This window comes from Macrotis lagotis, chromosome 2 (genome assembly GCF_037893015.1).
Source record: "Macrotis lagotis isolate mMagLag1 chromosome 2, bilby.v1.9.chrom.fasta, whole genome shotgun sequence".
Taxonomy (NCBI): domain Eukaryota; kingdom Metazoa; phylum Chordata; class Mammalia; order Peramelemorphia; family Peramelidae; genus Macrotis; species Macrotis lagotis.
The window spans coordinates 111964220-111987384 of NC_133659.1; the positions used below are offsets into that span (position 1 = coordinate 111964220).

General features: G+C 35.0%; 1 protein-coding gene across 2 annotated transcripts in view; it reads left to right on the top strand.

Moving 5' to 3' along the window:
• HHAT (hedgehog acyltransferase) overlaps positions 1 to 23165 on the top strand; it is a 505442-nt gene that overhangs the window by 216431 nt on the left and 265846 nt on the right. For both annotated transcript variants that reach the window (XM_074222592.1, XM_074222594.1), the window contains one exon: positions 21759 to 21794. In XM_074222592.1, coding sequence (XP_074078693.1) covers positions 21759 to 21794 — 36 coding nt within the window. The remainder of the gene's footprint in view (positions 1 to 21758; positions 21795 to 23165) is intronic.

A 23165-nucleotide genomic window follows, 5' to 3' on the forward strand; every position in this document is an offset into this window, starting at 1 on the left:
TTGGACTTGACAGTTGGGGCACTTCACTGAATATGTTCTTGCTGCCAGCTAGGGTCTAAACTTCCCATGTACTTTCTCATCTTTTTCTACCTGTTTCCTCAAGTGGGTTCTCTCTCTCTCTCTCTCTCTCTCTCTCTCTCTCTCTCTCTCAGCGAGATTTAGTTGTGGGGGTCAGTTGACTGTGATGCCACTTTGGTTACAGCATGTACACTGCCAGATGAGGAAAGAACAGGGGAAAAATGAGATTTGTAATGGATAGACATGACGAAGATCAGATATGTTCTAGATTGTGCTGAAATCATGTGACCAACCAGAATGTGAAAAAGGACAACTCTGGTTGGAGATGTACCTGCAATTTGGACACTGAAGGTCTGTTATTTTTCTTAGCAAATTAGCATCTTCAGCTCTTTCATCTTCCACATCACCTATGTCCATTCATTTGTCAAATCTTATTGATTCTCTCTTCAGTCTCTTGCATCTATATCTATGTCTCCATTTCCATGATCTTCAGCCTAGTCTATTTCCTCTTGCCAAATTTAATATGTAACTTCTTGATTGGTCTCTCTTCTGCATTCAAGCTCTCTTTCCTATCCTTATAATGGCCAAATTAACATTCCTAAAGTACAGGTTTGACCACATCATTTCCTTGCCCAAGAAAAATTAATGACTCTCCTTTGCCTCATGAATTAAAAAAAAAAAAAACTTCTCTTTTTGGCATTTAAAATTCTTCACATTATTACTCTGAAAAAAATATACATATATCTAGGCTGTTTAAATACAATTCTACCTCATGCTTACTTGTGTTTTACCCAAAATGGCCTATCTTATATTTTCTATTAAATATAATTTCCTATTTCTACACCTGTAGAAAATATGTCTAATATATATGTGTATATCTATATATATCTATATGTCTATATATCTCTCTATCTCCATCTCCATCTCCATCTATATCTCCATCTCTATATCTATATCTATATCTATGTCTATGTCTATGTCTATGTCTATGTCTATATCTATATCTATATCTATATCTATATATCTATATCTTCCCTTTTTGCTTCCACTCCTAGAACCTACAGCTCCCTCCAAAGACCTTTATTGATTTCCTCATTTGTCTGTGATCCTATTAGTAAACCATATCTATTTTAATATATGTTTTGGGGTACATCGATCCTCCTACAACCCCCCAGTAGAATATAAATTTTTTGAGGGAAGGATCTATTTTGTTTTTGTCATTTTATCCTCAGTGCTTCCCATAGTTTCTGGAACATAGTAGGTTTTTCTATAAATGACTGTTGAATTGAATTAGTCCGACTTATCAATTTTGCTCATGTAATAGATTATGAATTAGGAAACCTGGATTATTTTCTGACTTTCTTTGTAGCTTACCATAGGAGGGAAAATCACTTTTCCTTTGTATTTTTTGCTGGTTGACTTGTCCATGGGAGATTGTATGAATGATCCTATTTTTGGTTGTATATTTGGGAAAATAAATTGCAGCCATTTGTGGTTCTTTCTTCACAATAATACACAATGAATTTAATGGATATCTGTATGGAGAAATTTAGATGGTGAATGCTACAGACTTAAAACAATCATGTACTTTTTCTTTGATAGCAGTGGAAGAGAATAAAGTTTCTTCCTGTTATTAAATTCTGCAGTTAAGTACTTGTATTGGGCACCATGATTGAACTTTACTATAACTCAGTGATTTGATTTAGTGTGTCCTCCAAGTAACCAGCTTCTAAGTAAAGAAATGCATAGCCTTCTTATGTATATGTGACAGGAAAGAGACTACAGCAGCCAACTAATACTGACAGAGGTGAGCAAGTTAATGGGGATGAGCTTGTTGAATGCTAGCCCTTAATCTAGCCTATAGTCCTGTAGTTTAGAAGTTTGGAAATCCTTCCTGGAGGGGTGGTATAGGCATGCTTCCTAAAATGTGGATGAAAAACATTTCAATCTATAACCATTCTTGGGAGGAATGTCTGCAAATGAAAAGAGCTAGGGTTTTCTTTTCTAGAAAAGACATATAGTCTCTTACTTTTTATATGCTCAAAACCTTTCCTAGCTTAGCCTAGAATTTACTCAAGTTGATCCATTTGTATTCTGAGACAGTGAGGGGAGGATCAATGAATAAAGGATTGGATCTGGAGTCAGGAAGTTACTTAAGTTCAGATATGACCTCAGACATTGTCTGTGATTCTGGGCAAGTCGCTTAAGACTTGTCTAAATTTCTTCATCTGTAAAGTGAACATGATCATAGAACCTTCTTCCCAGGCCTATTGGATCAAATGAGAGAACATTTGTAAAGGAGTTAACATGGTTTCTGGCCCATAGTAGGTGCTTAATAAATATTTTGTTTCCTTCCCTTTTTCCTTTTTTTCTTATATATTGCTTATATACTACTTATATATTATATATTTACTTATATACTTATATATTTACATATATATTATATATTTCTTGTTATATATATTACTTCTCTATGAGCTCTACAATTCGGTGGCATTGGTTTCTTTGCTAGTCCTCACACATATCACTGACTTTTTTTCTGATCCTCTCCTGCCTCCTGAACACCTTGGCTCTTGGCTCCTCTGGCATCTGTGAGGATGGATTTGAGCTAAGATCTTCTTAACTGACCCTAGCACTCTACTGCAGAAGGGGCCAAGAACTTTGAATGCTAAAAGGAGAGGATTTTATATTTAATCCTGGAGGTTATAGGAAACCGCTGGAGTTTCTTGAGTAGGGGGATTAATTGTTCACATCTTTACTTCAGGAAGATTGATTTTAAAACTAAGTGGATGATGGATTGTAGTGTGAAGAGACTTGAGGCAGGGAGAACAAATTGGCAGGCTATTGGAAAGAAATGAACACAAGGACAAAATATTTTGTTAAGCTCATTTTGGCATGCTTTAAGGTCCAAATAAGAGTAACAGCCATCCTTTAAAATCATATCCTTTAGATATGGAAAAGGAGCTGATTTAAATAAATCAATACTGGGTTGTGCATTGCTATTGATAATGAATTAGTTGGTTTCATGTTTATCCATGGACAAAGAATTCATTACAAATTGACTACGTGCCTTCTCCATACTTAGTTGAGCAAGATGTGGTCTACAGCTGGGATCATCTTCTCCACCTTTGCTGTATGAAAGAGCCAACCAGAACTCTCATATCTTTGTATGGATCTAGAGACCTACCAAAGGCAATGCTACATTTGTGTGCCAGCACTACTGAATCACCCTGTGACTTGTGACAGTTATAGCTGTTGGCAGAGCCAGGTGTGGAGTATAGAACACGAAACTCTTTGCAGCTGTTTCTCAGACAACAAGAATTTTGCTTACCCCCAAAAGGATGTATTTTCTATCTATTTTTCCTGTGAGGATCACAGGCTATAACAGGCATAAAATTAGTATGCTTTAGCACAGCAGGAATCCATAATATAGGTATTAAAAAGGCTGTTTTCTAAAAGAATGAGGTATAATTGTTTTGCTTTGATTTTAACTTGTGGAATGCTCACTGGTATAGAATGAGAAGATCTGGGTTCAAATCCTGGCTCTGATATTATGTGATAGTAGACAAGTTATTTAATCTCTCTGAGTCTATGTTCCCTTCATCTGTAAAAGCAGGAGAGTAGCAGGATCATGTCAAAGGTCTCTTTTAACTCTCATACCCCGTACTAGAATGACATCACAAGAGAAACATAATTTAGGGACATTTTGGCTCGTTTGGTGTATTTAGCTATGTTCTGATCTATTCTTACTGAATTGTAGACCTGTAGACTGAACTTCTACTTCAGTGATGGAGGCTCATTTTCAGTTTTGAAAACAGACAGGGAATTTGATAGCATAGCATTTATTCTGGTCTTCATAGATGATAGAATATGAAATATGTTGGTCTGGCTAAGATAAGAATTAACATTCTTATCAGATCAATTTATTGGGAATCACTTTGTAGATTTGATGAGAAGTCACTTTATCTAGCAACAGAAACATCTGCCATTTTCATTTTTTATGCTTAAACCTGTTCCATCTTTCAGAGCTTATTTACATAGGAGTATTTCAGAGAATTTCACTCCTACTACTTTGAATTATCCATATAAGATCAAATTGAGTGTTTTATTTTACTGTGGCCCATTTCTTTTGATTTTTTTGATTCTTTTTTAGAACTGTATGGATTTGATTTAAATAAAATGCATTTTTAATCATGTTTAATGTATCATGTAATTGCTGTATTATATGACCAATGAGATGAGGACTAGACAGTTTCTGTTTCTCATGACCTCTCAAACCTCCAAAATAAAAATTATATGTGAGAGAGAAAGCAATTAGATCTACCTCAAAAGACTAAGACACCAAGAACCTCAAAAAAGTAACAATCTGATAAATTAATAGCAGAGAAGGTTACTCTCTAATTCCTAATGGCCTCCTCATTCGTCATTCCGTCTCCCAATAGTTTCCTTGCTTAGGCATGGCTACACAGTAGAATCCATGGGTTTATGTGAAGATTCACTCATTTATTCCCTTGCTTCTCCTGTAATTTTTGTCTAACTTACCCTTGTTGGAATCACCCCACTCTTCTGCAGGAACTCAAAATAAAACCCAACTCTGCCCCTCTCACCCCATCCTGAGAGAAAGATGTGAAGGCAGGGAAAAGTAGAAGCATACACTTGCTGGGTAGCAGCATATACCCTGATATGTAGTACCATTTAGCTAGAGAACTAAGTAACACAGGGAGCTGGGATAGGATACCAGATTGTGTATGTGATTATATCAAATCTAAAAGAAAGGAGATTGGCATCCAGCTGAGACCAGATTTGTCTTCTTAAAAGTCATTTGAGGAGAGAAGACTGAAGCCAGTGAAAAGTAAATTTCTCAAGGTGTGAGGAGGCTGAGACAATTTTGAGATACTGCCTTTGTCAGAAATTCCATCAATGGAGAATGGTGGTGGTGGGGGAATAAGGAGGAAAAAGATTTAAATTACAAAATTACCTCAGGAGGAAGAGAATTCAGTTAAAAGCCTTGAGTACAAGCCAAAAAACCATTATGGAATATGGTCATAACAGATAATATATTAATCTTCAGATCATATAAGTGAGTCCAGACACCTATGAATAAATATTGCAAAATGAAGGAAAATGAAGCAATACTTTATGAGACAGTACTGTGTGGATTTCCAAGAGAGCATGGAACCACAGCAGAGTGTTCCCAAAAGTTTTTAGAGATAAATAAGAATTTTGAAAGCAGAATTTATGACCTGGATAGCAGAAGTAATAAGCAGGAAAGAAAAACCTGAATCGTGATATTGAGACTTATCAAAGAAACAAAAGGGAGAACAATTAATTAGGATTACAAATACCCTAAAATAAAGGGCAATCTAGAGGAAGAAAAAAAATAGATGTGCTACAAGAAAACTATCTCTATACAAGTAAAACATTTTGATAATCAGAGACAGAATAGATAGAATTATTTTAAGGATTATTTGTCTCTCAGAAGAAAATAAGAAACCTGAATACTATAATATAAGAAATAATATTAGAAAATTGCTAAGAATTTCTCACCAAAGAAAAGAAAGTATCAAAATAATTCGTAGATTGTCTTCAGAAAAATCTCTATATTGCAAATCCTGAGATACATAGTAGGTAGATTTAACAATTCCAAGTATAAATGAATAGTTATGCAAGTGATCAATAGAAAGACTTTCAATATAAAGAAAAGGAAATATGAATAATACAAGATTATTTAATATCACCTGAAACTTCAGAATGAAATAGGATGTTGTTTTCTGAATAGCCAAGATGTTTAAGATGTATCCCCATGTGACACATCCTTTAAAATTGAACCAAATAACCAATGAAAAAAAAAGATGGATGTCCAATAAAAGCTATTTGAAGCATTTCTACCTACCCTCCCAAACTATATATACATATTATGAAGTACCTTTAAGATAATTCTTTTATAAAAAACAAAAGAGACCAAGGTGAAAATAAAACTTAAATATGAGAACTGAAAATTGAGGAAAAAGCCTTGGGCATTTGATTTTTCTCTCTCTGACTTAATTCCCCCCCCCCCCGATGAAGTGATTGGTTGGGATGATTTTCAAGCTACATTTAGGCTCTAAATCTATGACCCCATGCACATTTGACATGAAACTCAAATCAGATAATTCTGAGAATATTTAAGGACAGCATTAGAATCAGAATAGTATTCATATTAAAAACTGAGGAAAAATTTGTAAAATTTCCACAACAAACATTTTCATCAGTGACAGTAGAGTCAGCCTTTTGGATAGTCACCACTATGCTATGGGAGGAAGTATAAATAGCTTAAATAAAAAATGAGAGAAAAAAACAAATGGATTCATTTTAGTATATACAATGGAGTTCCATGTAGAAGGTGACAGTTTTGAGAAAATTGATAGATTGATTTTGAAAATATTTAAAAGAGGGGAAGTCACCAGGTGATTGGAAAAAGTAACAAAGGTCATCCCTAAAGATAGGATTTAAGTTTTGACAACTCCATGAAAGAGATGAAGATCCTGATTCCATTCAGCTCTCTTCCAATAAAGTGAGAAAAGCCACTTCATCAGCTTTCCCTCTTCATTGCTCCTCTTTTCTGAACTATCTAGCAATCTCAGAGGACATCATGCTGAGGCCACACCCTTAAGAATGTCCATCTTAATTTATTCCCCAATGATTTACAGATTCCAATATAGTCATACTCTCTCTATCCCAGTGACCAAGAACTTCTAGCTATCAATATTGAAACCCAATTCTCTGTCCCTCACTGCAAAATTCTTTATTCTCATTCTCTTCAACTCAACTTGTCTAGTTTTTCATTCTAAAGCTATCTACAACTCTCTGGTGTTCTCTGGAATGTTTGTTACATAGATAACAAGCTTGTTTATATTTTAAATCTTTTCCTTTCCCACTCCTTTCATTTTATTGCTCCCAAAGAGATTTGGATCACTTCTGATGACTCATCTTCCCTGGATACCCTTTCAAGCACTGGTTGTACTGTCAGTCATTCTCATCTCCCCTCTTTGGGAGAGGTGGGGAAGTTGAAATAATACTTGCTCCCTGTGGCCACCTCCAAGCTCACTCTCTGCCATCATCACCCAGTAAACTTTTATAGTAGAAGGTTCACTCAGTCAATTAAATTCTGGTAGCTGAAGGTCTCCCAACCTTCAGGATACTTCCTTTCCTTCCTCGAGAAATTCTGTACCTTGTTCACCATCTGTCAGCATCTCCTCACCAACACTTGCCCTGCTCTAGGAAGACTTCAACTTGCAACTTGACTCCCTTAGCCACTCTACCTGGAAGTTCCTCAATTCACTCATTTATCATCCCACCTTAAGCTACATACAGATTGTCATTCCCTTTATTTTTCATTACCCACAAGTTTTCCAATTTCATGTTCATATACTTTTTTTAAAAAAGAGCTTAATATTTTTTCTAAATAACATGTAAAAACCAATTTAATATTAATATTTTTTAAAATTTTGAGTTCTAAATTTTCTCTCTTCCTTTCCTCCCCCATTGAAAAAGCAAACAATTTAACATAGATCATATATTTCTATATATTGATTCTGTGAAAGAAAATCACAGACTTAAAATTTCTGAGAAAAAAAGTTAAGAAAAGTATATACATTTAGACTCTATCAGTTCTTTCACTGGAGATGGATAGCACCTTTCAACATAAATCCTTCAGAATTTTTTTGGATCATTGTACAGTAGAACCTCAGTTTACGAATTTAATTTGTTCCAAGATTCTATCCCTCCTCACCAATATTTTGCTTCTGATTGCTGACAGCCTCACACTATCTTTTTCCTGTCCCCTCCCCCTCCCACTTCCCTGTAAGGCAGGATAAATTTCTAAATTCAATTGGCTATCTATATCAGTTCACATCCCTCTTTAAGTCAAATCTATTGAAAAGAAGATTTGCTCAGTGTTTATAATCTCCCTTCTTTACATCTACTATAATAACTTCTTTGTTCTTGTTCATATTGTGATAAGTATACGATTTATTCATATTGCAAAGCGAATTTTCCCATAGGAAATAATGTAAAGTCAGATGATTGGTACCACAGTCTCAAAAATATTAATATAAAAATAATTATAATTTTAAGTAAGTTTTTGGTCACTAATGCACCTGAAATAAAATAGTAACAGTTAGTACTTGCACTTTACCTTTGAGAAGAATCATGACTTGGGGGCAGCCAGGTGGTGCAGTGAATAGAACACTGGCCCTAGAGTGAGGAGGACCTAAATTCAAATCCAACCTCAGGCACAATAATTGCTTAGCTTTGTGACTTTGGGCAAGTCATTTAACTCCATTGCCTTAATTTAAAAAAATAAAAAAAGAAGAGTCATGACTGTCATGAGGGAAATGAGAGGGAGGAGGAGGAAGGGTTATTGCTTGGAGGAGAATCTCCTTTCATGAGAACATTAGGGATTTCAACATCTGGGGTGTTTTCTCTTATGGTACGTTCACTAAACTAACATAACTGCCTTCACTTATTTTTTGATTTTTAGAAACACTTTCATGTTTTGACTTACTGATTTTTTTTTCTTTACATTTGCTTCTGACTAGGAATCTATTTAATGACACATGTTTGTGATGTTTTTTCAGAATGTCATGGAAATTTAGCATTGCACTATCGTTAAAAATACAATTTGTTGTAGAACACACTTGTAATAGTACTGTTAAGAGCAAGTGATGCTGCTTTCACAAAGAGTCAGTGCTGAATGAGATCAATTGGAAAGTATATTGACCTGAGGTGTTTGACATATGAAAGTAAAAAAAAAAATTCCCTAATTGATTGTCATCCCTTCTCAAATTGTTCAAGTCCAAACATGATGTTCATAATGAAAATTTTTGTTTGTCCTGCAGGACAAATTTTGTGAGAAATTTTTCCTTGTCTGGGGAAACTAGGTTACTCATAAACCAAGGTTTTTACTGTATTGCTGAGAATAGCCAAGTTATTCATAGTAGATCTCTTACAATATTACTATTTCTATGTATGATGTTCTCCTGCTTCTGTTCATTTCATTTTGCATCAGTTTATGTTAAATTTTCCATTTTTTTCTTTTTTCTTTCTTTTTTTTTCTAATTGTATGCAGTTTTTAACATTCATCTTTTTGCAAACTTTTGAATTCCACATTTTTTTTCTATTCCCACCCACCCTCCCCATGGAGGTGGATAATCTGATATAGGTTGTTAACAATCATTTTTAACATATTTCACAACATCTTAGGCATGTTGTGATAGAAGAATTAGAACTAAGGGGAAAAAAAGATGAAAGAGAAAGAAATCATATCAAAAAACATTTACCTCCATCCTATCTTCCCACTATTTTCTTTCTTATTTCTCCTTATCTCTCCTCACCAATGATTTGCTTCTGATTGCCTATAGCCTCACCCTGTCCTTTTCTGTCTCCCTTCCCCCCCTTCCCTATAGGGCAGAATAAATTTCTAAACTCCATTGGGCCTCTATAGCATTCTCTCTCTTTAAGTCAAATATGTTGAGAATAAGATTTACTTGGTACTTATACTCTCCCTTCTTTATATCTATTATAATAGCTTCTTTGTTCCTGTTCACACAGTGATAATTATTGTCTAATGTCTATACCTCCTTCTCCTACTTTAATCCTTTTTTTACATCTTAATTTTTTATACCCATCTTGTAACTCCACCCTTTGTCAAAGTATACTCCTTTTAACTATTCTGATAGAAGCATAATTCTTAAGAACTATAAGTATTATTACCATCATGATCAATTTATAACTACACCTTCTGAGTGCCCTCTCCCAACTGTCCCAATTGAATTGCAACCCTCATAGGTTCAAGTAAATCCTCCCCTCTATCTAATGTTTCTTTTAACTGTCCTTAAGAGAAATATAATTATCCAGAGTTACAGGTATTGTCTGCCCATTTAGTCTTAACTTTTTTCTTAGTCTTATTGAGTCTTGTATTTGAAGATCAAATTTTCTGTTCAGTTTTGGGCCTTTTTAATAGGTAAATTTGAAAGTTCTCTATTCTTTTTTTGAAAATTAATCTTTTCTGGGGGTGGCTAGATAGCTCAATGGATAGAGCACCAGCCCTGGAGTTAGGAGTACCTGAATTCAAATCTGGCCTCAGGCACTTAATAATTACCTGTGTGGCCTTGGGCAAGCCACTTAACCTCATTATTTTGCAAGAACTAAAAAAAAATGATAATAACAATAATAATCTTTTCCCCTGAAAGAATATGCTGAATTTTTAAGTGTAGTTGGTTCGTGGTTATAATCCAAGCTCCTTTGACGTCTGGAATACTATATTACACAGGACTTATCAGCTTCATCCTTTACTGAGAATTCTGAAATTTGGCTACAATATTCCTTGGAGTTTTTATTTGGGGATTTCTTTCTAGGGATGATTGATGAAGGATTTAGTCCTTCTTTTAAGTACTTAAAAAAAACCCTAATCCTCATTCTAGGATGTTAGAACAGTTTTCCATGACAGTTTTCTACATGATTTTTTCCAGGTTCTTTTTTCTGGTTGAAGCATTCAGGTAGACCAATAATTCATAAATTTTCTCAGACCTATTTTCCAAATCAGTTATTTTTTTCTATGAGGTCCATTACATTTTCTGCTATTTTTTCAACTTTTTCTTTTGTTTGGTGGAATCTTGGAGTATATCAAAGTCAAATTCTAATTTTTAGGGTTTTGTTTTCTTCCATTTGTTTTCATTCCTTTTTCCAGTTAGTTAATTTTTTTTAGAAGAGTTGATTTCTTTTTTCCATGTGGCCAATTTTTCATAACTTCTGCATGACTCTCTTTTCTCCAGTTTTCTTTTTCCTCTCTTCTTTGGTTTTTCAAATCCTTTTTGAGCTCCTCCAAGAAATCTTTTTGAATTTGAGACCAATTCAAAAACCTCTTTGAAGCTTTCACATGCAGGCATTTTGTCACTGCTTTCCTCCTCTGAGATGACATTTTTATTGTCCCTATCAGAATAATAACGTTTTATAGTTAGCACTTTTGGGGGCTTTTTTGCTCATTTTGACAATTGAGCTCTGCTCCTAGGGCAAAGAGAAATAGTCCCAAGCTTTTTTTTGTTGGAATTGGAGGCCCCTGGCTTACTGCTTGCCTATGGACTTTCATGTCTGTTCCCTGTTTTAGGGTAACCCAATCTAGCCCTGTCTGGACTAGTTCTTTGCACCAGAGTTCCCAGGACTTTAATTTTGTCTTCTGAGCTGAGCTTGGGACCTATACTGCTGATCTGCTGCACTGCTGGTTGATCAAAGTTGATATTCCCCAGGAAATCATTTTTTTCTACAAGATTATATTCTAGAAGTTCAAATCTTTCCTTTAAGAATTACTTATCTGGGAGCAGCTAGGTGGCGCAGTGGATAAAGCACTGGCCCTGGAATCAGGAGTACCTGGGTTCAAATCCGGTCTCAGACACTTAATAATTACCTAGCTGTGTGGCCTTGGGCAAGCCACTTAATCCCATTTGCCTTGCAAAAACCTAAAAAAAAAAAATTACTTACCTGGGCAAGCCACTAAGCTCTCTCAGCCTCAAATTCCTGACCTATACAAATACCCCACTATCTGGTAGGGTAGTTGTGAGAGTCAGGTGAGATAACATGAATAAGACACTTTGAAAACTTTAAAACCTTTTATAAATGCTAGCTATTAAAATGATCGTTTTTTTAATCTGTATGTTTCCTTCAAGAAATATGACCAAATCACTAAAGATAGGTTGATCAAAGTCAGGGTACAGCCCAGAATCAAGAACATCAATGTGAGTAATTAAATAAAGGGAACACTAGGAGTGTGGATCACGTTTTCAGACTGAGGTTATGTTGATTAAGATCTGGGAAGAAACAGAGAGGTAAAGGTTAGGAGGACAGGATATTTGAGTTAGGAAGAGTAAAGGAAGGAAAAGAATTTGAGCTTCTAACCTGCAGAGAAGTCAGAAAGAGAGCCTTTGACATATGTTGACTTACTGGGATTGCAACTTCCACCTACCCCTGACTTGCAGGGAAGGCACAGTATAATTAGTATACAGCCTGTCTTCTTTCTTGTGGTGTTATGATATTTATGTTGCATTGTAATTATTTGTAAGTTGTTATGTGAGCATCGTTCAATGCAGCAGCATTGAACATTCTCTTTGAAGGCAGAAACCATGGCATCTTTTAATTTTCCTCATAATGTAGGCACTTGTTTGCTTTGCATATGGTAAAATAAAAATAAATAGAGAAAAGAACAATTCCCCTCATAGTAAGTGTGGCATAATGGAAAAGAGTTTTGGGTTTGGTTACTCCAATAATCCTGCCTTGGATCTCTTGCTTTTTGTCTGAATTTGGGTAAATCTCAAGCTTCCTAAGACTTTTCTAATCTTTAAATTAAGGGGATTGGATTAAATATTTTGAAAAGTCTCTTTCAACTCTAAATCTATGATCTGGGTTACCCTACATCCTTTTTTAGCTTGAAAATACTTCTGTATCTCTGGATCACCTAATAAAAAATTTTTGTCAATGTTCTGTTATAATGTTAATCTCTCAAAAAGGGTCAAGTCTTCTTTCCTCATTTAGAGAGGATTTAAATGTGATCCACATATTGTTCTTCATCCTTAGTGCTGGAAAAGATGAAGAGAAACAAGCTGAGCTATCTGTTTTATACATTCCCTTACCAAATAATAGTCATATGCCAAGGGATGGACCCCAGGCAAGAAGATTCTCAGGAGAGAGGTTCCCTCTCTGAATTCTTTAGGGAAAATCAAGTTCATTTTAGAGAATGGTGGTATAAGAAGTGAATATTCTCCTGCCGAATCATTGGAAAATTACTGCATTTTCAATAAGATTTTCAAGTTTATAAGGACTTGATAAGTGTTGGTTAGGATGGCACTGGTAACTACGTGGATGATTTGTTGATTTCCCTTGCTACAATTCACACACCAGGATCATTTGGGATTTTTAAAAAAAGCTCAATAACATGATTTGCAGGGAAATATCTCTCTACCTGGCATGTGAAGCCATAAATGATAAATAACCCAGGTAATGCAATATCAGTCACTTGGGAATTGAAAATTCAGTATCTACAGCAGTAGTTAAAGTTCCTCAAACAAGACATAAACAATTTGGACTCTGAGATTGCGTTTTTTTTAATCCAGATGCAATTTGGAATGTGTTCAGACCTTTAGTCACTCAGAGGGAGGATGCCAGGGTTTTCAGTTGAGACTAGATTTATCATAGAAAAACAAGTGGTGAGGAGAAAAATGGGAAGTGATACAATTGACTCAAAGGTCAGAAATAGTGGAAGAATAGGACAGAGACAGATGAATTCATGGCCCACCTTTCTTACTCCCAAATGTTTCCTTCTAAGGAGTTATGATTCTAGTGAGTATAGCAGTATTGGTATGATTCAAACTAGTCTCATTTTAAGTAACCCAAACACCCTGTTCCCTAACCCTCTTAAACCTATCTTTTGTCTTCACCATAACTTCTAGTCATTGCACCCTTTTCTCCTTTCTCAGTCTATCAACACTTCCCTGGTCTTGCTTTTCTTTCTACACTTAACTAGTCCAACTTCATATTGTGTTCTCCCTTGAACCACCTTACTCCCTATAACTCATTTCTTTCTCTTGTGGCTTGCTTCAACTTGGGGCCCACAGCAACAACCTCCCTCCCAGAGGGGAGCTGAGAATAAGGATTCAAGCCACCACTGCCTTATGCCTCCAGCTCAAATTTATTACTGCTTAGCTTCTACATATATACTGTTAGATCTTCCAGGGTAGAACAAAGAAAATGAGGGAATGGAGGTATACAAGCGGTGTACGTGCAGCATCTTGTGTTACAGGATAAGGGGGTATGTTGGAGGGAAGTGGTAAAACACAGCTGTGTCCTGTGCCCTTGGGCTGTGGGGTGGAATGACCAGCTCCCAAGGACTCCGACACACCTTATCTCTCAGGACAGCATACCAGCTCCTGAGGTTGTCCAGGTGGCGGTTTACTTGGAAATGATTTGTGTTGTGGCTGTTAGAATAGCCTGTGTTCCCACATCTTTCTACATCCCCAAAGCTAGGCTTTACCCACTATCTGCCTTTTCTGCCCTAATCACATGCTGCTGAATACTACTGGAGAAAGTCAAGAAAAATGCTGATTAGATTTTACTAATTTACATTATCTAATTCCAAGGGACACTCATTACTACATCCTTTTACTATGGCCTGATTGATTCCTTCTCCATTGTACTTGTTCAAAATTCTCTCTTCTTTTCTTACATATTCACTACCTTCCCCTTTCTCAGCAAATTCTTGTTGATTGAATGGCTGTTTTATTATTTTAGGTTCAATTTGATATTCTATACTTTATTTGGAATATAGTATTTAACTTTTTTTTCTTGATTTCTTATGACCATGGAATAAGCTTGAATTTTATTTTACTATTTGATGTTTCTTCAATAATAATAAATAAAGGTCTTTCTTGTGGATAATTACAAGATTAGTTGATTGTTAGAGAAATTGTAAAATTTAACTACTATGTGCCTTGGAGATTTGTGTGTGGGTTTTTTTTTATCTCTGGTAGCAATCTGTGAATTTGATTGATTAGTGCTTTCTTGTTTCTATTCAAAAGTTCCAGGAAGTTTATTTGTATTATTTCCTGCTATTCAGTATTCAGAATAGTATTCCTACTATTCAAGTATTATTTGTCATTTTTTTATAGGTTTTTGCAAGGCAAATGGGGTTAAGTGGCTTGCCCAAGGACACACAGCTAGGTAATTATTAAGTGTCTGAGACCGGATTTGAACCCAGGTACTCCTGACTCCAGGGCCAGTGCTTTATCCACTGTGCCACCTAGCTACCCCTTGTCATTTTCTTCTGAGAAATCTATAATTCTTAACTTATCTTGTGCATATATTCTTCAAGTTCAGTTACTTTGACTTTTATAGAATTCTTTTTTTTAATGTAGTTTTTGCCTTTTGCTGCCTTTTTGCCAAATTTTCTTCCAGTTCTTTATTTTTTTTCAAATATATAATTATCTTTCAGAGACTGTTCTTTTGGAGAAAATCTCTACTATGTCTTTTAATTACTTTATTCTTCCAATTTGTCTTTTAAAATTATACATTGAGACCTATGATTTCTGACCTAATTTCATTTAGAATACTTCATTTAAAAAGTTTTATTTCTCTTTTGAACTATTCTAGAGTTTCTTGTTATCCTTCCATGATCTCTAGAGTAGTATGGGATTCTCTATGGGAATATTAATTTATTTTCTTTCCTAGTATAGGACCTATTCATTTTGTTATGTAATTTTTGTTTATTTAACTTATTTTCCATCATAAAATTTTTTTCTATTCATTTGTTTGCTTGTGACCTTGTTTTTGTATAAGCTATCTCACTCATTCTTTTTTGAGTCTTGAAATTTTTCCACTTTATTTTTGGTTGTTTATCATTTATTTCCTTCCTCCTTGGTTCTACCTACTTCGATCACAGCTTAGATTCTCCAGAGATCAGGTTTATCTTCATTCTCACATTTGGGGATTTGTGAACAAGACTCAGGTACTTGCACAAAGTTTTTAGGTAGACACTTTTCCACCATATTGAGCTCTTTCCCTTTTAGCTATCTCTGGGATGTGCTTATGTCTTCTCCATTGCCTTCCCCCCAGATCCTCACATCTTGATTTCTCCTTTTCCTTCATGTGTGTTTTGGGCATATTATCAAGGCATTCATGATACTTTCTCAAGAAGTTGCGTAGGCAAAGTGAGACATTGCTTTGGTGACTAGGACCCATCTCTAAATGATTCCTAAACACTGGACTCTACATGACTAAGCTTTTCACCCCTAGCTTCAAAACTGCTATATTAATACTCCCTTTACTCCTTTGTTACCCTTCCCCTCACCAGCTGACGCTCTGGTTCCTATTTATGCCAGCTCTTTCACAACTATCTGCATTACTTAGGCTTGTAAATAATTCTAAGATGGGAGTGCAATGTGACTTGGATCGTGGTGCATAGTACTATGTCATATAGGTAGCAGGAATTTGAGGAGCATATCTTACTAATGGAAAAAACAAAGGATATTGGGTATGTATGTTTTTTGATTCAGACCAAAGATATCAGTACTTATATTACTGTGGATTTTCCACAGTTGTTCAAAGTGCCGCTGTGATTTCAGCATTAATATTGTTTGAAATCCCATTATAGAAACTCCCTTCACTAATGCAATTCCTGTTAGAGCTTATATTTTACAGATTTTACTATGTCGATGAGAGTTTAAGTGACTTAACTAATGTGTGATCACAGGCAGGACTGGTTGGTTGTACCCAGGTCTTCCTGATTAAATCAAACCTCCATAAACATTTGTTAGCTGGGTACTACATTAACTATAAGTAAAATTTGTTGAGTGTCAGCCATGTTTCTAATAATATACTATGGACAATCGAAACAAGAGATGCTATTTACACTGTAATGTAACATCCACTACAGAGGTACAGATATAAATAATATATAATAATACTTAAAAAGAAAGGAAAATTGTGAGCAGTTATGCGTCGATAGCACATTTCTAATTGACTTCTACTTTAGGTCTGAAGATAATGGATAGAGTCTAATCTTGGAAAGATTTCTAGAAGAATTTACTTTTGAAGGTGGGAAGGGTTATGAATTGGAAAAGAAGGAAGGGTTCCTAAGGATTAGAAAAAAATGGTTATAGAAGAAGTTAAGTCTAAATAGGAGATAAGGAACATGGTGAGATGTGAAATGGATAATTCTGATTGCATTAAATTTAAAAGGTTTTACAGAAACAAAATTCAAGATGACAAGATTGAAGGGAAAGCAGCAACCTGGGGGGAAATTTACAGCAAGTTCTTTTTTTCTGATAAAGGCTTTAACTGTATAGAGAACTAAGTCAAACTTATCCAAATTCAAGTTTTTACCCATTTGAAAAATGACCAAAGGGTATGAAAAGACAATTTTTAGAAGAAGAAATCAAGGTTATCAATAGTCTGAAATAATCCAAAAAATGCTTTAAAATACTATTGATTAGAGAAAAGCAAATTAATATAACTCTTAGATATCACTTCCCTCCTGTCAGACAGCAAGGCAAATGTTGCATGTTTGAGGGCAATTCAGAACTATACCCAAAGGGCTATAAAACTATATAAAGCCTCTGACCTGACAATACCACTTCTAGGTCTGTATTCCTAAGAGGTCAAAGGAAAAGGATATTTTTGTTGTTCTTCAATGGTTTCAGCCATGTCTGACTCTTTCTAACCCCATTTGAGATTTTCTTGGCAAAGATGCTGGAAAAGTTTGTCATTTTCTTCTCTAGCTAATTTTACAGATGATGAAACTGAGGCAAGTCACTGAGGGTTAAGTGACTTGCCCAGCTAATAAATGTCTGACACTGGATTTGAACTCAGGTATTCCTGATTCCAGGTTTAGTGATATTTATTGCAACTTTTTTTTGTGATGGCAAAGAATTAGAAATTGAATGAAACATCCACCAATTGGGGAATGAACTAACAAATTATATATTATTGTGATGGAATTCTATTATACTCTAAGAAATGGCAAGCAGAATAATTACAGAAAATCTTGGGAAGACTTAGCTAGACTGATACAAAGTGAAATTGGCAGAACCAGGAGAACATTGTACACAGTAATAGTAATATTATACAATGATCAGCTGTGAATGACTTAGCTATTCTCAACAATACAGTGATCTAAGACAACTCTAAAGGACTTATGATGAAAAATGCTATCTACCTCCAGAGAAAGAATTGATAGAGTTTGAATGTAGATCAAATCATATTTACTTTTTACTTTTTTTTATTCTGTATTTTCTTTCACAACCTGGATAATATGGAAATATATTTTGCAGGACTGCTCATGTATAACCTTTATCAAATTGCTTCTTCTGTGTGTAAATTCAATGAAAATAGAATTAGGTATATACTCTGAGCAAGATAAGTTTGTTAACAGTGTTGTGTATATCGGTTACCAAAGTGGTTGACAACTTCAGCCAAAAAAAACCCAAATGAGAAGGGAGGGTCTTTTTATTGACATGAAGAAAAGGAGGAGGGTCTGGGCAGTTTGGGAATATTAAAATGGTTATAGGAAAAGTGGGTTGACTGTCAGGTACAACTAATGATTCCCCTCTCTGAAAATTCATTATTTTTAATGGGAATCTTCTACCTCTTTAACTCCTGACTAGGAGAGCAATACTATCTAGTTTGCTGTCCCCTTGCGGGGAGATCAAACCTCCCTTTATAGAATAAGGCCAGGCAAGGACAAAGAACATGTTTTTTGGAGGGTGGCACTAGGTTAAGCAGGTTGGAACTTAAAGACTACAAACAGTGCCTCAGGGCTTAATGGCATGAATGATATTGCCTTTTCTTTTCAACCACACCTTTAAACTAACTCAGAAGAAAAACTACTTTCTTGAGGAGGTGAGTTCAGGCATAAACTAACTTGATTATAAAAATCATTTTGGTAGAAGTCAGAGATAATATTAGCTTTGATCATTTCACACTAGCCTTTTCAAGGAGAGAGGGAGGAAAGAAGGGAGAGAATTTAGAAAAAAAATTAAATTGTAATTAAAAAAATAATTTAAAATTTAAAAATTAAAAATTAAAAAGAATGTTAATTATTTACATGGAATTGAAAATATAAAATAAGAAAGAACAATGTTCCTTAGAATTCTAGGAGGGCAGCTCTTTACCTCACCACATAAATTAATCAAAATGCATTAAACCTGGGGAGGGAATTAGAGAATCCCTCTTAAACTTCCTTTTTCCCCATCCCTTGCTTTATGCATTTTGTAAAGAAGGTAATAAAATGTCTTGATAAACAGATTACTTCATCCTTATAGCAGACTAGTTTTATTAAAGGAATTCAGAAGACATTGACACACATGTGAACACAGGGAGATTCATCTTTTCCTTCTCTGGGATTTTATATTTTCTGTAATCTTCCTTTTTTATTTTTCTTTTCTTAATTACTATTATTCATAGAATAGATTTAATTCTTAGGATAGTTAAAAGATTTAAACTACCATCAAATAAATGATGAAAGAGTAGTTTCCAGAAGACATGAATCTAAATCCAGCCTTAGACACTTACAGGCCATGTGACTTTGGGCAAATCACTTAACCTTTGTCTGCTTCAGTTTTCTCAATTGCAAAATGATGTTCTTAACAGAACTTACCTCACAGGCTTGATGCAAACATTAACTGAGATAGTTGCAAAACACGTAGCAAGTACTTGAAAGATAGTAAGCAATTAATAAATGAGTGTTCCTTTCTCTTCCGTTTCCCTTTTTTTAAATTAATTTTTATTAAAGATATTATTTGAGTTTTACAATTTCCCCCCATTTTGCTTCCCTCTCCCCCACCCACCCCCACAGAAAGCACTCTGTCAGTCTTTACTTTGTTGCCATGTTGTACCTTGATCCAAATTGGGTGTGATGAGAGAGAAATCATATCCTTAAAGAAGAGAAGTTTAAGAGGTGACAAGATCAGACAATAAGATATCTGTTTTTTTTTTCTAAATTAAAGGGAATAGTCCTTGAACTTTGCTCAAACTCCACAGCTCCTTATCTGGATACAGCTGGCACTCTCCTTTGCAGACAGCCCAAAATTGTTCCTGATTGTTGCACTGATGGAATGAGCGAGTCCTTCAAGGTTGATCATCACTCCCATGTTGCTGTTAGGGTGTACAGTGTTTTTCTGGTTCTGCTCATCTCACTCAGCATCAGTTCATGCAAATCCCTCCAGGCTTCCCTGAAATCCCATCCCTCCTGGTTTCTAATAGAACAATAGTGTTCCATGACATACATATACCACAGTTTGCTAAGCCATTCCGCAATTGAAGGACATTTACTGGATTTCCAATTCTTTGCCACTACAAACAGGGCTGCTATAAATATTTTTGTACAAGTAATGTTTTTACCCTTTTACCTCATCTCTTCAGGGTATAGACCCAGTAGTGGTATTGCTGGGTCAAAGGGTATGCACATTTTTGTTGCCCTTTGGGCATAGTTCCAAATAGCTCTCCAGAAGGGTTGAATGAGTTCACAGCTCCACCAACAGTGTAATAGTGTCCCAGATTTCCCACAACCCTTCCAACAATGATCATTATCCTTCCTGGTCATATTGGCCAATCTGAGAGGTGTGAGGTGGTAGCTCAGAGAAGCTTTAATTTGCATTTCTTTAATAATTAATGATTTAGAACATTTTTTCATATGGCTATGGATTGCTTTGCTCTCCTCATCTGTAAATTGCCTTTGCATATCCTTTGACCATTTGTCAATTGGAGGAATGGCTTTTTGTTTTAAAAATATGACGCAGCTCTCTTTATATTTTAGAAATGAGTCCTTTGTCAGAATCACTAGTTGTAAAGATTGTTTCCCAATTTACTACACTTCTTTTGATCTTGCTTACATTGGTTTTATCTGTGCAAAAGCTTTTTAATTTAATGTAATCGAAATCATCTAATTGGTTTTTGGTGATGTTCTCCAACTCTTTCTTAGTCATAAACTACTCCCCTTTCCATAGATCTAACAGATCTGTGGAAAGATCTATTGACAGATCTGTCAAACTAATCCTTGATCTTCTAATTTGCTTATAGTATTGTTTTTATGTCTAAGTCCTGTAACCATTTGGATGTTATCTTGGTAAAGGATGTGAGGTGTTGGTCTAATCTAAGTTTCTTCCATACTAAGTTCCAATTATCCCAGCAATTTTTATCAGAGGGAGTTTTTATCCCAATGGCCGGACTCTTTGGGTTTATCAAACAGCAGATTACTGTAATCATCTCCTGCTTTTACACCTAGTCTATTCCACTGGTCTACCATTCTATTTCTTAGCCAATACCAAACAGTTTTGATGACTGATGCTTTATAATATAATTTTAGATCAGGTAGGGCTAAGCCACCTTCTTTTATACTTTTTTTTTCATTAAGCTCCTGGCAATTCTTGACTTTTTATTTCTCCATATGAATTTACTTGCAATTTTTTCTAACTCATTAAAGTAATTTTTTGCAATTTTGATTGGTAGGGCACTAAACAGATAGTTTAGTTTTGGTAGAATTGTCATTTTTATTATATTAGCTTTCCCTATCCATGAGCAGTTAATATTTGCCCAGTTTTTTAAATCTGATTTAATTTGTGTGAGAAGTGTTTTATAATTGTTTTCAAAAAGATTCTGAGTCTGTCTTGGCAAACAGACTCCCAAGTATTTTATATTGTCTGAGGTTACTTTGACTGGGATTTCTCTTTCTAGCTCTTCCTGCTGTATCTTGCTAGACATATAAAGAAAAGTTGAGGATTTATGAGGGTTTATTTTATAACTTGCAACTTTGCTAAAATTGCTAATTGTTTCCAGTAGTTTTTTGGATGATTTCTTGGGATTCTCTAGGTAGACCATCATGTCATCTGCAAAGAGTGAGAGTTTTGTCTCTTCCTGCCCAATTCTAATTTTCAATTTCTTTTTCTTCTCTAATTGCTGATGCTAACATTTCTAATACAATATGGAATAGTAGTGGTGATAATGGGCACCCTTGTTTGACCCCTGATCTTACTGGGAATTCCTCTAGCCTCTCCCCATTGAATATAATGCTTGTTGATGATTTCAGATAGATACTGCTAATTATTTTAAGGAACAGTCCATTTATTCCTACACTCTCTAGCCCTTTCCTTTTTTATTTGTCATGTTAGTCTTCACAGATAGGACTTTTTATTGACATGTGTGTCCTTTTCTGTTTCTTGCAGGTATTTTGATGTTGGGCTCCATAATTTCCTAATCCGGTAAGATGTTAATTTTATCTGTGAACAGTTCTTTGCTCATAGCAATTTGCAGTATTTTTTCTCTTGCTTAAACATTTTGAAAGACTACCAACAATGCATTTTTCAGAAACATAAATAGCACTATTCTTCTTGTGGCTCAAAGAATCAATTCTATCATTAGTTTTTCATGCAAGTAATGAAAAGACATTCTTTTAAAAAAGGTGTACATATCCTATATTATCATTCCCCATAAGTGTAGTCCATTAATGTTTTTATATAGATGTTAATACAGATGTTACAACAGCTAGTTGAGAGTGAATAATTCTATCAGCTTGGATTGAAACATCAATCAATTGTTTTAGCATTTTTCTCCACATTGAATTAAATGATGTTTTAATGAAATCCGATAATTTTGGTGTTCACACTGACAGATAAAGCCTTAAGGTTAAGAATATTCATGTGTTAATTAAAATGGAAATATGTTTTACATGATTGCCCATATACAACCTATATGAGATTTCTTGCTCTCTTGGAGAGGGGAAAAGGAACAGAAAAAGAAAAGTTTGGAACTCAGGATCTTAAAAAATGAATGTTGAAAAATGTGTTTATATGTAATTGAAAAAAAAGCAAATACTGTTTTAAAAAATAGAGCTACACATTTGAAAAAGGCCACATGATGTGTTACAGAGGTGATAGATTTACAACCTGTAGGTCACTTGTATCCCCCAGCACTCCTGAGAACTGCCCAACTAGATTAAAATGTAATTGGGAAATGTTTAACAAAATAAATAACAGCACAGCAGCATAGGTAATGTTAACTTGTGATTTTTTTCAAGTTAATATAATGGGAGATGTCCATTTTTTTTATACTATTGGCTATAGTGAATAGAGTGCTGTCCATAAGGTTAGGAAAATGAACCTCTAAAGCATCCTGACTTGGCAAGTGACTGGGCTAGTCCTTAAAGTTCTGGTTCACTCACCTGCATAGAGGGAATTTTCTCAACTGGAAGTTTTTAATGGCATTCAAATCACAGTCCCAGTTCCTTTTACTATCCTTACATGTTTGAGAAGGTCTGAGATGGTTTCATCAAGGATGGTTTAGACTCAAGATCTGATACAAATAAACTAGAGAAATTATTTTGTTTAATCAAAAAACTGTAAGCAAGATTGCTCAGCTTCTTTAGATCCTACAAAGTTGCCTGCTTTCTGCAACTATCAGCTATTCTGAATGCTTAATGAATAGTGCCTAAATTAAAATGGTTCAAAATTGTTCATTAAACAGTGCTTTGAAGGCAGGAATCTCAGCTAAAGAAGTGTACACAGCAGTTAATAATGAAATGTGGTTTAGGTTGTAGAAAGTAGTTGCTCAGGTGTCTCTTCCAGAATCTTAGT